General features: G+C 46.2%; 1 protein-coding gene across 2 annotated transcripts in view; it reads right to left on the reverse strand.

The window, feature by feature from the left end:
• Positions 1-12144, reverse strand: part of tmem132e (transmembrane protein 132E) — a 951562-nt gene extending 939418 nt beyond the window's left edge. For both annotated transcript variants that reach the window (XM_072469324.1, XM_072469323.1), the window contains exon 1: positions 11649-12144. In XM_072469324.1, the coding sequence (XP_072325425.1) occupies positions 11649-11727 (79 nt within the window). In that variant the 5' untranslated portion in view covers positions 11728-12144. The remainder of the gene's footprint in view (positions 1-11648) is intronic.
• Between the last annotated feature and the right edge of the window lie 4067 nt (positions 12145-16211).

Consider the following 16211-nt stretch of genomic DNA (forward strand, 5'->3'; position numbering starts at 1 on the left):
TAACTTCAAAGTATTAACTGTGTTCTGGAAGGAATTCAAACCTACTGTTTAGTGGTAAAAGGGATTGTCTGATTTATGGATATTGTTATTTGAATGAAACAGTAAAGGGAAGTTATTAAGGATTAAATATAGAGTACTGTAGCTGTGTGGGGTATTTATGCTTGTAGTTGATAAAATGCTTACTGTGTGTGTTTATAAAATGTTAACTGGCTTCGTAGAATAAACTTTGTTTTTGATTTAAAGTGCTTAAGGCCTCTGTTGCATAACACCTGAAAGGCAGGCCCTTGTGCTCATCGTAACCAAAATCTATAAACAGTTGAAGGTCAGGTGAACTCCATGATACACTTTGGTGTTCTCTAAATCCTGGCCATAGCAGGGGGAGTGGGCCGAGTTGGGGTGCTCTTTCAGAGGGTTGGTGCAGACTCAATGGGCCGAATGGCCTCCTTCTGCACTGTAAAGATTCTACACTATTTGCCTTCTTTACCGCCTGCTGCACCTACATGTTTACCTTCAGCGACTGGTGTACGAGGACATTCATTGCACATTCCCCTCTTCCAATTTCTGGCCATTCAGATCATAATCTGCCTTCCCATTTTTGTAACCTAAATGGATATCCTCGCATTTACCCAAATTATACTGCACCTGCATTAGTTTGCCCACTCACTCCGTCCAAATCACACGGAAGGATCTCTGCATTCACCACATAGCTCACCCTCCCACCCAGATTTGTGTCATCTGCAAATTTGGAGATATTACATTTCTAAATCATATATTGTGAATAGCTGGGGCCCAGCACCGATCCCTGCCTGCCATTTGGAAAAAGACACATTTATTTCTACTATTTTTTTGCTGTCAGCCAACTAGTTTTCTATTCATTTCAATACACTATTCCTAATCTCATGTGCTTTAATTTTACATGCTAAACTCTTATGTGGGACTTTGTCAAATGCCTTCTGAAAGTCCAAATAAACCATATCCACTGACTCCTGTTCATCATGGTTAGCACTGCTGCATCACAGTGCTAGGGACTCGCGTTCAATTCGGCCTTGGGTGACTACCTGTGTGGAGTTTGCACATTCTCCCAGTGTCTGATTGGGTTTTGTCCAGATGCTCCGGTTTCCTCCCACAGTCCAAATGTGCAGGTTAGGTGGATTAGCCATGATAAATTGCCCCTTAGTGTCCAGGGATGTGCAGGTTAGGATATGTGGATAGAGTGGAGTGGGCTGGGGAATGGTCCTAGCTAGGGTGTTCTTTTGTAGGGTCGGTTCAGATTGGAAGGGCCAAATTGCCTCCTTCTGCACTGTAGTGAGTCTATGATTCTTTTTGAAGAATTCCAGTAGACTTGTCAAGCATGATTTCCCTTTCATAAATCCATGCTGACCCTGTCTGATCCTGCCACTATTTTCCCAGCGGGCTATAAAATCCTTGGTAATGGATTTTAGAATTTTTCCCACTACCGACCTCAGGCTTACTCATCTATAATTCCCTGTTTTCTCCCAACCTACCTTTGTTAATTGTAGGGTTACATTAGCTACCCTCCAAATTGTAGGAACGGTTCCAGAGTCTATAGAATCTTGGAAGATGACCACCAGTGCATATACTATTTCTAAGTACTCTGGGATGCAAATCATCAGGCCCTGGGGATTTATCGGCCTTCAATCCCATCAATTTCCCAATACCAGTTCTCTGCCTATACTGACCTCCTTCAGTTCCTCCCTCTCACTAAATCCTGCAGTCCCCAACATTTCTGGTATGGTATTTCTATCCTCCTTTGGGAAGACAGACCATAGAATATACTTAGTTGGTCAGCCATTTCTTTGTTCCCCATTATAAATTCCCTGTTTCTAATACTATCTATCTCTAATTTCCCTTGTGAGCCATGGTTTGGATATCTTTCCTGTTTTACATTTGCACCAGATAGTAATAAACAATTGTTGCAGTTCACCCATTTGCTCCTTGAATGTTTGCCATTGTGAGCCATGATTTGGCCATCTTTCCTGTTTTACATTGGCACCAGACAGGAATAAACAATTGTTGCAGTTCACCCATTTGCTCCTTGAATGTTTGGCATTTCCTATCCTTTTCATTAACGTTTCCCAATCCATCAGAGCCAACTCGCACGTCACATCATCGTAGATCCTTTACTTAGATTCAGGAGCTAGTCTCAGAATCAATTACGTCACTCTCCACTTTGATGAAAAATTCTATTCTCTAATTTTATGGTCGCTCATCCCCAAAAGGTCTCACAAAACTGGGTTGCCAATTATTCCTTTCTCATTACATAATACCCAGTCTAGGATAGCCTGTTCTCCACTTAATTTCTCAATGTATTTAATGAGAAAATCATCCCATATACGCTCCAGGAATTCCTCCTCTATGGTATTGTGACTAATTTGATTCTATATGCACCCATATAGGGCAGCACGGTAGCATAGTGGTTAGCACAATTGCTTCACAGCTCCAGGGTCCCAGGTTCGATTCCGGCTTGGGTCACTGTCTGTGCGGAGTCTGCACGTTCGCCCCGTGTGTGCGTGGGTTTCCTCCGGGTGCTCCGGTTTCCTCCCACAGTCCAAAGATGTGCAGGTTAGGTGGATTGGCCACGCTAAATTGCCCTTAGTGTCCAAAATTGCCCTTAGTGTTGGGTGGGGTTGCTGGGTTATGGGGATAGGGTGGAGGTGTGCGGTTGGGTAGGGTGCTCTTTCCAAGAGCCGGTGCAGACTCGATGGGCCGAATGGCCTCCTTCTGCACTGTAAATTCTATGATAATCTATGATGATTACAGATGTTCCTTTATCGCATGCGAGTCTAATTTCCAGTTTAATGTCGTTCCCAACATCACCACTAGTATGGAGGTCGATACACAACCCCCACTAACATTTTTAGCCCCTTGGTGTTTCTCAGCTCTCTCCATACAGATTCCACATTTTCAGAGCCAAGGGGCGGGATTCTCCATTAGCCGACGCTGAAATCGGGTAGGGCAATTGGGTGGAGAATCGGTTCCAACGCCGAAATCGCTGCAGGCATCGATTTGACGCTAAATCGCAATGCTCCAGCACCTCGACAGCGGTCACGAAGCATTCTGGAACGCACAAACGGTAAACACCGTTTGCATATCATTAGCGTCAATCTCCTTTTCAACCAGCAATGCAACTCCGTCCCTTTAGTTTTATCTGTCCTGAAGGCACTCGCACGCCCTTCACTCCATCCTGCCTTCCGCAACTCCTCATTAGAAGTCAGATTTTGAATTGGGCTGACTATTGCTGCATACTTGTCTCAAATTCTGGCAATAGTTAAGCCATTCCAATATCTTCAGTACTCCCAGAATTCTCCGGGGAATTGGAAAGACCAGAATGGACTGCTTTCAATCAGGAGACAATCTCTCCCTGTGAGATTAAGTATCATAAATACATGATTGTTGGGTGCCCTAGTTGCACTTTTTTGGAGTTAATCTTTAATTGCGCCTCATCAATGACCCACAGTAATTGTACTAGCTCAATGGTATGGCTACTGAGATCAACAGAGGCCAAGAGAAGGTAGTCTACATCTTTCAGAAGGACTCCTCCAGCCCCGGTTAAGCTATTCCCTTCATGGCTTTGACCATATTCTGGTGGAATATGCCAGGGCTATTATAAAACACCTTCAGACTTGGGTCTAGGTTGTACCTTTAGTTATCCGCCATCTCTTTTCTGCTTCAACCAGAAGTTCAGGAACAAGGCACAATTAACCCCAAATTATCCCTTCTGTTCCCAGACTCGATGACCTCATCTAAATGATGACCTCATTGATGCCCTGATCCCACTAATATACAAGGTAAGCTGATGTCTTGTTTGGTGGTGTGAGTCCTCAGAACCTTTCCCCAGACCATAGTGTTATCCACAAGGTCTATTACTGCACCAGGAGGTGGAGAGTTTCTATCCCGAGGATCATAACCAAGGTATTTGGACATACCCAGAATCAAACAAGGACCTCCATGTCCCAAATCTCAAGGTTCGCTCACTCCCTTCTTTTGGCTTCTATTTTTCCCCCTCTTACTCCTTTAATCCTTATGGTTTGTTCACATGTCAGTAAATTTTCATTGGTAAAGGAGATGGATGCTCCTGTGTCAATCAACATTCTGCAATGCCGTCCCCCCGTAACACCACCTTACTAAATATTCTGGGGTCACCCTTACTTCAGGTCCTATTCTTTTTGCATCACGTTATTATCTCGCCAAACTCATCTCGGGTGACAGAGTCAGATCCTATCTGGTTTTCTTGATGTTTAGTTCCTGACCCCACCTTTCCTCCCACCGAACTCCAAAATCTGTCCTTGGTGTGGCCTGATTTGTCGCAGTTCTCACAAACATTCCTTGCCTTATCTCTACTGTTCCCACCTGGTCCCTGGTTAAAGTAACAATAAAGGGTGCCGTCGCAGCTACTCCGGTCAGGGATTTGATCTCGACCAGGGCTATCTTTGGCCTTCCTATGCTTCATTCTAAATTCCCTGCCCAGATCATCAATCTGTTACAGCTTTCAGCAGTGACTAAGCAAGTGTTAAAAATAATCTGGTATTCATCACTGAATCCTTCCTTAGATATCCCAAGGAAAATGTAGTCATCCGCCTTGGTCTCAACGCTCCCCGTGGCCTCAGTATGCCACCCATCTCTGTTCCTCATACTCAGAGGTCTTTCTCTTGTTTTATCCCCATGACCAATGCCCAATTATGTGTCGCCTCTCTCAGGGTCGCCTTGACCGTGTGATCCTTCACCCTGTCTTTGTCAGACGGGGGCCGTTCGTCTAGAGCTCTCAGTCAAATAAGTCCCTATTGTCTAGGTTGTCCCAGGTAGCCCGGTCAATTTTGGCATTTACTAATAAATGTACATTCCGCCCGTGGTGTTAGAAAGTGCACTTCCCCAAGCTCCTCTAATTTATTGGTGCTCAGCTGTGGTAAAAGGTCCTGGATTTCCATTTGTGCTTCAGTCTGGTTTGGTCACATGATGCTAAGGTGCCATTGGGACCGGATTCACAGGTGCATGTTTACACAGGTATTGTATGGAGGTGAATTTTGCTTGCATTCCCAACCTTGCCAACGGCTGCAATCTTTAGCCACCTTATCATCTAGATCCCAATCATTACTGGGGATTGTAGTTTTTTCCACGGCAGCCACAAGAGCGGATGTCGGGGGAGTAGGATATTGTTTGAATTTGGTCTGTTGGAAATAGAGGCTCAGAATCACATTAGCTTTGTCGGTTTTAACATTCTTCTGAGTATCATACCATTTCTTACTCCACAAGGGTCGATCTGTAGGGATGCATCTTTGTTTTTGCATTTTTCTAACATACAACACTTCCAGGTGAGGTAGAGGGATATGATTCCCTTCCCTCTCCATTCTGTGGCAAACTCAAGCTCTGCCTCATCGGCTTTCATCTTCTCAGCACTAGATGTCTGGTTCGTGATCCACTGATCACTCTCGTGCTCATGGTTCAGACATCTTTTGCACCCATTCAATGACCTCTTCCATACCCATTTGGGCCATGCTCAATGGCCACCCGTGATTCAATGACTACTTGGGGCGTCCCTCTACCCTCCATCCACCCGGTGCACTTTCGGCTCGCATCCGCGCCTGCTCGTAGCACAGTATTCAGTTGGGAGTATTATCAAGGATGATAATCATCAAACCAGTCCTGTATTTAAATTAGCTCGAGTGGATCCCATCCTCATCGCCATTTGTTGGGGAGCTTCACAGCTATCCAGCGGCCAAGTACTTTGTTTCCCTTGAGTGTGCAGAAGACAAATGGAGTTTGAATTCAAGATCTTTATTCAAGCTATAGCAGGGGAGACTGTCACCAATATGTGACTCACAGACTCCCCAAAACACCGAGTGACAAGGGTTCATATACTGTTGGGTTCAGTTACAAGTCATTTGCATACAGCCACTCAAAATTATACATTTGTTCTAATGTAATCGATATCCTATCACAGAGCATTTTTCTGATTAGTTCATTAATATGTGAATATACTTCTCCAATTAATTTGTCTACGCTTATCCAATTACAATATCCAATTCCTAAAGAGGCATGTCAGCAAACACAAGTCTGTGGCCCTTGATTTTCTGTTATTCTATGCAGTGACTTATTGTGGTCTATCAAAACATGTCTGTAGTCCTTGACTATTATCTGGAGCAGAGACTCAACAATGCCGTCCCTGTGGTCTATTCAAATCCTCTCCTGTCTGTTGTTTTTATTGCTTTCATGGCTGTGTCGCTTTGGAAATCTCACTGTAGAACTCTGCTGTACTCAATTATTTGTACCTCTTCAGACACCATCATTAGAGCATAGCTCATGGTATAGCCCAGAAGAAGGTCATTCTTCCCATTGTGCCTGTGCCAGCTCTTTTAAACATCTATTTAAAAGGGTGGATTGTAATAACCGGAGAGAAGATTACCACCCTTACTTCTCAGCCGGACAGAAGGCACAGCATGACAAGAGATGCCTCAACTGACAGAAATGTCTCCAAGCTTTCTGGAGAAGGTAGCTTTTTTGAGTGTGGCCAAAATCCTATTAAACAGGTTACTTATATATTCCAGTCCATTTTTGCTGTTGGTGACTTCATCACATTGTGACTACATTTGTAAATTAAAGATATTGCCCCTCAGTATGTTTACCCTCATGCAGTTACAAGTCCTTTTTTATATGATCACTGCCCCAACTTAGATTTATAGTTATATTTCTCAATATTGAATGTATATTTCAGTCATTTCATACAAGCATCTGAAATTTATTTTTAAAAACTGATTCATATAAAAATTGAGCATTGTAAGCATTCATCATTTTATAACTCAATGTCAATAACTCAATTCAAAACTCAATGTCAATATTCCAAATGGTTGGGTAGACTAATAAATAAAGAATGTAGAAATTTGTAATACTAAAGCAGAAACGTCAGCTCTAGATTTACAACCTAACCTACTTCCACCTGTGGGCTGATTTTGCATGTCTAAACTATTCTTCTTTACCAACAGCATCTGTTTAAATTCACTGCCAGGATTCATAGCTCCACAGTCTCAGAAGGATAAGGCCTCAGAACTTAATAACTAGCCATGATACTCCCATTAATGATTTCCCACACTAGCCCATTTAAATGAGATCCAGAAGCAAAGGACATATTCTAATTCAATATGACAAGTAGCTCAAGAGATAGATTTACGATGTTCCTCGTCAGTTCCCAATCACAGCCAGGTCCAGTACAAAACTACTAGCTCAGGAAATCATGCAGCAAGTAAAATTCTAAAGAACTAACACGGGGAAAAATTGTTACTATAGCTTTTATTTGAAATTCATTCACAGGTTATTCAGATTAAATAGCAATTTGGAAGTTTTCGAAAATCATTTGGCTCCAATTATAGATTTGCGTCCAAATCTGTCAATCTCACATTTAATTAGTTCAGTGGGACACCTTACTGTAGGATACAGTAGAGCATATTTTTTGCCAAATGCCAATGCTGTGTGACCAATTATGAATCTTTACTAAAGACTGTGGCTGTAGTTAATCATTTTTGTCCACATGACTAGAGATATCAGTTTTACCCTGTTGCGATGCTTGACCAGACCCCGGGACATGGACTGGGGGGGGGGGGGGGGGGGGGGGGGGGGGTCATCCGGTGAGAGACCAGTAATGTTATAGATGAAAGGTTAAGATTCCAGACACCTTTTGGAATAAAGCGACAAGCTTCCACCAGTTTTGGTAAAACCAAAACAACTTATACTATGCAAGTTCAGAAAGATAAAACAATTTACAAATTTGTCTTACTTTTCCTGAATGCTAAGAGTGTATGAGACACATGCAAATTAACAGACAAATAGTGGTCAGACACCCCACACTACAAAGTAAATGACAGGTGTAACCAAAAACAGTTTCCATAGATTTCTCCATAAATCACACAGATGTTAGTCCCACTGTGAGTCTGAATCTCTCTAGCATGAGAGTTTCCAATCTCCACCTTTGAAGATCTCTCCTTGAAATTCTCTCCAAAAAGACAGCTTTAGCAATAGTCCACCTCACAGGGTTTCAATCTCACTTTCCAATATTCCTTCTCCTTGGATTCCTGAGTACACTCAAACACAAGCTAATAAGAAAACTTTTGGATCTCTGACTGCATCAAACCAACCAACATTATCCTAAAGGTTTGACCCAACAATGCTTTTACTTAAAGTCTGCTCCCCGCAGCCCCTTCTCTAAATTTTTAACTCAACTTAACTGGAACCTCATCTGTCCCCATCTCTGAGGCACTTGTAAGCTAACAACTCCCCAAAACTGACTGCATCAAGAGGAGCTGTTCACTGACCCTCAAACTGATCTGGTGAAGTATCAAAACACTCTCAGGAGTCCTATTCTTGTTGCTAGCTAGGGTCCCTAGCAATGTAACAAACATTGGGCCATCCTGAATATTAAATGTTCCAAGTGCCACATCTTGGCACCCAGGGACACAAAGACTAATGGATTTAATGACAGCTCACAGAGACTCTGATGGCCAATTTGGAACTCTGGCAATCAGAAAATCTTGTTGGTGACATTTTTTATCAATCAGATCACAGGGCCTTGTTACAAAATTAATATCTGCTCCAAAAGTAGCCAAGATTAAGCATTCTGGTGTAATTGTGGCACACTGTATCAACTATTTGCCTAATGAACTTAGATAAAAACTTACATTCACTGACTATAAAATGCACATATCAATGGTATTTCCATCGAATTTAAATCCTGGATGCCAAAGGTTTTCACTTAATTAGGGTACTGGAAAGGCACTGCTATATTCCAGTAATCCAGGATTGATGGATCAGGTTTTACAAGATGTTCAGAAGTTGGAAACCTATTTCCATTACATTTTTAAAAATTATTTGGTATGCAAAACAATTAAAACAAATACTGAAAATCCTCAAAAATAAACAATTCAGTCATCACAGGCATTATTTTCACTTAAAATCACGTGCAGCATTAGGTCCCTGATACGAGTGTGAATTGTAGACAAACATTATGGCTCACATTTTGCTGCAACAGGGCATTTCCCATTATTTAGACTTAAATCTTGTGCAAAAGTTGTTCAAAGTTCGAGCTGATAACTGGTGAGGAAAACAACAGCTCAATGTATCTCCTTGAACAGACTGAAGGATTGAGATTAACAGCTCAAAAATGGAGATGTGTAATTAGAGTGGGTGAATTCAATATGAAATCAGGTCCGGAAAGAGAAGGAAAGATTTATTGAGAGAAAAAAACCAAAAGGAGCTTTAAAAAACTTAAAATACTTCCCACAGGAGGTGGTGGGAAAATCCTGGTCTGCTCAGTTTGTCCACCGCTGTTTTTATTTCATATTTCCGCTGTATTTTGTTTCTATTAAAATATTTTCCAAATCATCAACAAAGATTCCTGAAAGAATGGGGCTCCACAATTGTAATAGCGAATTTTTAATTCCGAGCGGCTGATTAGTAATAATGAATACTTAACAAGTTGTTAAAGGGGTACTTAGACTGAAATATACAAAATTTTAACTTCTCGGAGGTAACTTCATGTCCTTCGATGAACTCCAGTGGCAGAGCAGACAGACCACAAGATCGACCGCGAAGCTCTGTAGCAGCAATCAATCCCCTGAAGTTTCCACACCATTTACGCATAAATAGCACAAACGCCATTAACTCGCCCATATTCTAGCAATTTCCAACAAAAGAGAAACAAGAAAAATCCCCATTTGTTCACCATTTAGTAGTGTGTCCTGGAACGTCCCTGCAATCCCACCGCATGCCTGCACAAATGATTAAAACGACGAAATAATTTCGTTCATGGGCAATGTTCAATGGTACGGATTTATTTAACTGCAAACGGCTGTTGCAATTGTTCTGATTTTTAAAAAATCAACGCACCTCTCGGTGCCAGCAACACCAACACTGAATTGACGGACAATTTGCTGAAACCTATACAAACGTGACGTTATCTAATTACATTAAAGATACAGTCTTTATTGCGTTGACTTGTTACACAAATAATGTTTCCAATTCGGTAACTTTAAAAAACGCACTGTTTCATTGTAACGTCTGCCCAAAAAGTATAATACTCGGGGAACACAAGACAAAAATGTTTTTTTAAAGCGAACTGCAATTTGCGTATTGGCGCACAAATAACATTTGCCAGGTTGCCCATGATGTGCAAACACTCCCTTTGAACAGTTGTTTCGTTCTCTTGTGCAGTTTCTATCAGGTTGCCTGCAACGCCCCGCCTGGTGTAGGAATGAACTGTCTGTTTCCCGGTGTCATTTACATAATCCTCATACATCCACCTCGCACACTTTCTACCACCAGCCACCCGGCAGCGAAACTCAACTTGGGAGGTCTTCAGCCAACGCGAAACAAGCGGATAATCCAAAATAATCGGGTCACATTTTCGAACGGCTGATTTCCCAATCTCCATAAGAACACAATTCACTGCACCCCAAGAAAAGCGAATGCTCGCTCCGGCGACACTGAATTTAAACGTAAAGCCAGGTCGGATTTCGATCGGCGCCCAGGCTTCGCGGGCACTTTTGACATAAAAGATACATTTTTGGTCGGAGTAAAAGAAGGGTGTGGGAACTTTTCCAAAGCCGCGCCGAGCAAAATAATATAGCCCAATCAAACGATGAAGTCATTTTCTTTTTACATTTTAGGCTGATCCAAAAGCCCATTCAAGTGAAATAATTATGACGGCTTGCACAAAAGTGCAAAGGGGAGACATGCAAGTAATGTGCAAGGAGGATTGGAATCGGGCGGTGCGAAATGATAGGAAAGTAGGAAGGAAGGAGAGACACGAGACAGACACATTAGGCAAAATGAAAAATGTTGCTGTCAGTGCAGCGAGGATGTGCCATCCATATGAATGCGAGTCCGAACATGTCAGAGAGTTAAAGCAAAACAAACAACATCCAATCGTCCAAAAGTCGAGGAATTTCCGTCATCCAAAAGGAATAATGTGACTATTAATCACCCGACAATCAACAACTGCATTACAGTCAAAAGGACGGGCTATTCTCGACACTTGAAAGCAATATCTCTGCTTCAAAAAGTGAACATGCCCCCCCCCAAAAAATCGAAGTGTATCGTGTTAATTTTTTATGACTGAGATGACGGGAAAGCAGGAAGAAGGGAATGGGGAAAGAGGAACGAATGTAAAGCTGTAATGCCATGGCTAAACGTAAAACTACTCAGAACAAAGCAAATAGGCAGTCAACATGTATTATTTAATGAACATTTGAAATTTAAAAACACGGGTCTAAAAGTGATGATAAATCCTGTCGGATTCTGACAAACTGGCATGATGGAGAGACAAGCAAACCGTGTACTCGAGGCCCGGAGAGATCACTACAGAAAACGGCAAACGCACCGAAATCGGTGCTCACACGGAGCGCCATAAAAAATAATAATAAACTCATTTTTTTAAATCTCCCAAGGCGCTGTCCACTAGACAAGCCAGAGGTTTGGGAGCAACGAGGGAAAGGGCGCAGCCACCTGCCATCGCCAGCTTCGACGATCTCATAAATGCCAAGCGGGGGAAAGATACATTTTGATAGAGGGGGAGAAAAAAATCCGACCAATTGTCCGATAAAATAAAAGCATTGAGAAAACAGAATGCACTTCTCTTGACTTACCGTTTGCGATCGCAAAGAGGACGAGCGCTATGGACCCGCAGCAGCTTGCAATGCACATGTTGACTTTATTTAAAAACATCTCTTCTGTGATAACTGTCCACCATGGAGAGCGGTTACATTTTCCTCTCTGGTTTGGAAAGGCACACGTGTCGGAAGTTGGCGATCGTTTTCACTTTGAAACAAAAAGGAGAAGTTGTCGCGGTGACCCCGCTGTGGGTTTTGACTGATCCCAGAGATTGGAACGCTTTCCCCGGGCGGCGCCAGGCGGGTTCATCCACAGCGACGGCCACGCGGCGAACCAACGGCTCCCCGAGTTCGCGGCCAGGGGGTGGTGGTTGTGTGCAAACAGGCGGCGCGAGAGCCAGAGCTCCGCGCACGCGGATCCCAGGGTCACAGCAGCCCGAGCCCAACGGCTGCTTCCGCGGCGCGAGAGCTGCGTTCCGAACCAACAGCGCGAGAGTCTTCCTCAACCACAACAGCGGCGCCTCATCTCTTCTCTCTCTCTCCCCCCCCCCCCCCCCCCTCCTCCTCCTCCTCCCTTCCTCGAGTTCTGTCTCTTGCACGAGGGTTGTGGGTTTTTTTTTTGGGGGGGGGGGGGGGTGATGTTGGGATGGACGGTGCGCTGCCAGATCCAGGGGGCGGAAACACGGGCAAGAGCACCTTCCGAGTCGCACGACTGTCGCTGCCCCGGGTCTCCTGCGGGGTAGCGCGAGACACCCGCTCGCGCACAAGTCCCCACGGGGCGACCTGCAGCCCGGGTTCCACCGCACTCAACCCCGCCGCCAGCCAGCCGGAGCTTTTCTTTCCTCTTCTCCCTCCTCTTCTCTCACCCCACCACCCAACCCAACTTATTTTTTTCTCTCTCTCTCAAATACGAGGGCTGCGCGTTCTCAATCCATGAGACTCGAGGTGGGAACTTTTTTTTAAAAAATTCTGCCCCTCTCTCAAAAAGACTCAATCTCCCGAGCCGGTCAGTGGCGAGGGGCAGCTGTGGCCGGCGCCTGGTATTCGGTAAGTGTGGCTGGAGTTCCCACGTTATTGTCAGCGCTCCAGATCCGCTTGAAGTTCCCAGCTCTTCACTCCAGTGCATGTCCCTCGCAAACCGTCTGTCCCGCTATCACAGGCAGGCAGCAGCCGCCGCGAACAAGAAGCACATGAATGAAACCATGTCACATGGGCTGCAGCGGCGCCCTTGCGCCTCACTGAAGCCGGTGTCACACGGAATGAGTAAACTCAACATTTGTCACATTCCTCGAGAAATCCTTTAATTTTATTCAGATTGCTGGGGGAAAGGCATAATCTCAAACATCAGCAGAGCTTGCTGCATCTTTTCTGCGATGCGATCTAATTTTGGCCCTCCTTTTCTGCACACTCATGTTAAAAGAACAAGAGAGCTCAGATTCAAGACTGTCATAATCCCGTTTGGGCAGCCCCCGTTGCAAGTAGTGGTGCCGCTAGAGTTCGCGATTGTGTATCGCAAATTGCCATTAATTTTACTCCTGATTGTTCGGCTGGAATTACCCTATCCAGTCATAGAATCGTACAGCAGAGGAGCAGGCATTTCGGCTGCCTTTGAAAGAACTGTACAAATCAGCCCCACACCCGCAGCCTTTTCCCTCCAGCCCTGCAAATTAGTCGTCTTCAAATGCATGTCTAATTTGAACATTTCTGGGAAAAGACAAATGCTGTTGAAGTTTTTTATCTTGCACTCATCAGGACAATTCGCAAGAATACTAAATTGTAACAGGAACAACAATTTATACTGCATTAGAAGAGGGTGCGGATTGGTTGGCAAGTGGGCGCTGATTGGTAGAGGTGTTGCCATGGCGAATACACCAGTCTACTGATAAACGTTGTTTTCTTTTTTTTAAAATCTAAGTGCCCAATTCTTTTTCTCCAATTAGGGGGCAATTAGCATGGTCAATCCGAAGCCGGCACTCCCAGTGCAGACTTTGGAGTTGTGAGGTAGTTGCTGTGGTGCAGAGTGACTGCTGTTTCTGTTGCTGCTTAGTCTGCTGTTTGTTCCAGTGCTGTTTTCTGCTGAGCTGCCTGGAGAGAGGAGGGTAGGGAAGGAAGAAAAGAGAAGAGGAGAGCAGGACTGGAAGAAGGCAACTTTCAACATCAAGGTGGGAGTAGCGCCCCTTGGGCTGTCTGTTTGCTGGGCCCCTCCTGGGCTGAGGACCCTGCCTGGCGCGGCCCTCCAGCCCATTAGCATGTGCCTCCAGCAAGGACGAAGCCAGGCCATGGGGATCCACCAGACGTGCTGTTTGTTGCTGAGCTACCTGGAGAGAGGAGGGAAGGAGGAGGATGTGACGAGAGCACAGGAAGAAGACAATTTTTAACAACAAGGTGGAAATAGAGCCCTTTGGATTGCCTGTCTACTGGGCCCATCCTGGGCTGAGGGCCCGGCCCGATCCTCCAATCCATTGATGACTGCCTCCAGCAAGGACAAAATACGGACAGGGAGATCCAGGAGACGTGTGATTGCTGACCAGCGGCTTCTTTTGGTGGGGAGGACGTATGATTCTTCGTTGTGGTCGATCCAGAGTAGGGAGCACAAACTGTGGTTTTGCTGCGCCCTTCACGGACTGAAGACCTCACGTAACTGCACCTGCACCTACTTACATCAGTGTGGTTGTCCTAGGAGTACGGACTGTGTGTGTACTGGGCCCCCCTCTCAGGCTGAAGATCTGCCTTCGCCCTCACCAAATTCCTACCCTCCAGCTGTACAGGGGTCTTCCACTTCTGGCGCCAGCCCATCTACGGTGCCCCACCCTCCTGTGGCGATATACTCCCCTTGCTGCATCCCTTGCTCTCTCTTCCTCCCTTTCCTTGTTCCTCTGCATACCTTCTTGGGGAAAAGTACACTATTCCACCTCACTCTTCCCCAAAACTCCCTTCCCATGTCCCTGTCTACTTTAATCCCACAAACATGACAAGGCCACATTGGGGTGGACGTGGCACTTTCCCTGATTGCCACTCCACCTATGCCAGTGGCGGGGCCATCCAAAGACACCTATGCCGGGGTGATGGCCTCTTCGGCCTCCACTACTCCCGCAGCCCCGCCAACCTTCTGGTTGCTGACCCGAAAGCTGGGGTTAAAGTGCTATGCTCACCCACCATCACCATAGAGATGTGCATTCGCACAATGGTCGGGGTCGTTGACCCCTCGGCCATTGTGGCCGCCTCTCACATATGCGGGAAGGTTGTGTTCTTCCTGAGGACCAGAGAGCGGTCCACCTCGCCCTTGAAAAGGGGCTCACGGTGGGCGGGACCTAAGTGGCGGTGGACCCTCTTGAGCCCACCGCCCAGAGGGTCATATTGTCCAATGACCCATCCTACCTCCCGACGGAGCTTCTCCTCCCCACCTCCAGCTACTCGGGGAGGTACATTCCGAGGTGGCGCCGCACCCTCTCGGCCTGAAGGACGCCCCCCTCAGGCACATCTACTCTTCCGGCGACAGACCTTTGTCCGCCTGGACGGGAGGATGTATTAGAGGGGGGATTCGAATTCTCCCAGCTAGGAGAGACCTTCCTCATTTTCTGGTCTGCAGAAGGCAAGCGGTGCCACGCCTGAAAGAAAGTGGGGCATGTGAGGAAGAATTACCCCTCCTCTAAAGCCACCACAGACACCAAGGTGGCTGCGGCTGGCACCGGCTCTCCCTCCGTTGACATTACCACCCCAACTCCACAAGGAGACACCGCACCAGTACATACTGACCAATCGGCTGCTGGCGTGGAGGAGGGAGGGCGTCTTATCAGGCCTGAAAGAAGGATAGGCGGGGATCGGCTCCAAAAACCCCTGATCCCGTTAGTCTCGAGAACCCTATGCCCCGAAACTGCAGCTTGGGGGCCAATGATACACCAGGTCGCATCCCGGGCCCATTGACGCCTCAGCATGGGCCCGTCGACATTTCGTCGCGAGTCCGAACGGTGGTGGGGGGTGGTGATGCGCGAACCCCAGGCCCCATGGATCGACCCCCGAGCTGTCACAGCCCCCTCAGCAGATGCCTCCAGGCTCGGTGCGAGCGGGACCTCTGAGGGCTTGTTCCACCTGGTTCAATTTTGCATCCCGGAGGCATTCGTTTTCACAACGCCGGAGTGCTGTGGCAACTCCCTGACCTCAGGGTCATTGGGCGATGGTGGCGAGGTAGCCACCCCAGCCTCCGACACCGGGCGCCCCCATCTCCATCCCATTGCATTTTCTGTAACTGTTCCCAGATCTATCTGGTAGCCCAGCATCACAAGTGGAGGGTCTGAGCCGCCAACTCCCTCTGGCCCGATACCCCAAGAGGAGCCTGCAAGGAACCTGCCTGTCGACGATCCAGGAGGTGGGATCGAGGCAGATCCAGGGCTGGTTGGGGGGACCATGCCGTCCGCCACACTCTAATATGGCGGGAGACTCGGTCCCAGATGGCGACTGCCCGGAGGAGGACAGCTACTGGGTGGGGGTTACGGGGGATGATTTTGAGTCCACCTGCAGCGAGGCGGTGGATAACCTCATGCCCGGCACCAAGTCCTCCCTCAACCCACTAGGGAAACCCCTGGATTTTCGGCATATAAA

Source organism: Scyliorhinus torazame, chromosome 12 (assembly GCF_047496885.1).
Source record: "Scyliorhinus torazame isolate Kashiwa2021f chromosome 12, sScyTor2.1, whole genome shotgun sequence".
Taxonomy (NCBI): Eukaryota; Metazoa; Chordata; class Chondrichthyes; order Carcharhiniformes; family Scyliorhinidae; genus Scyliorhinus; species Scyliorhinus torazame.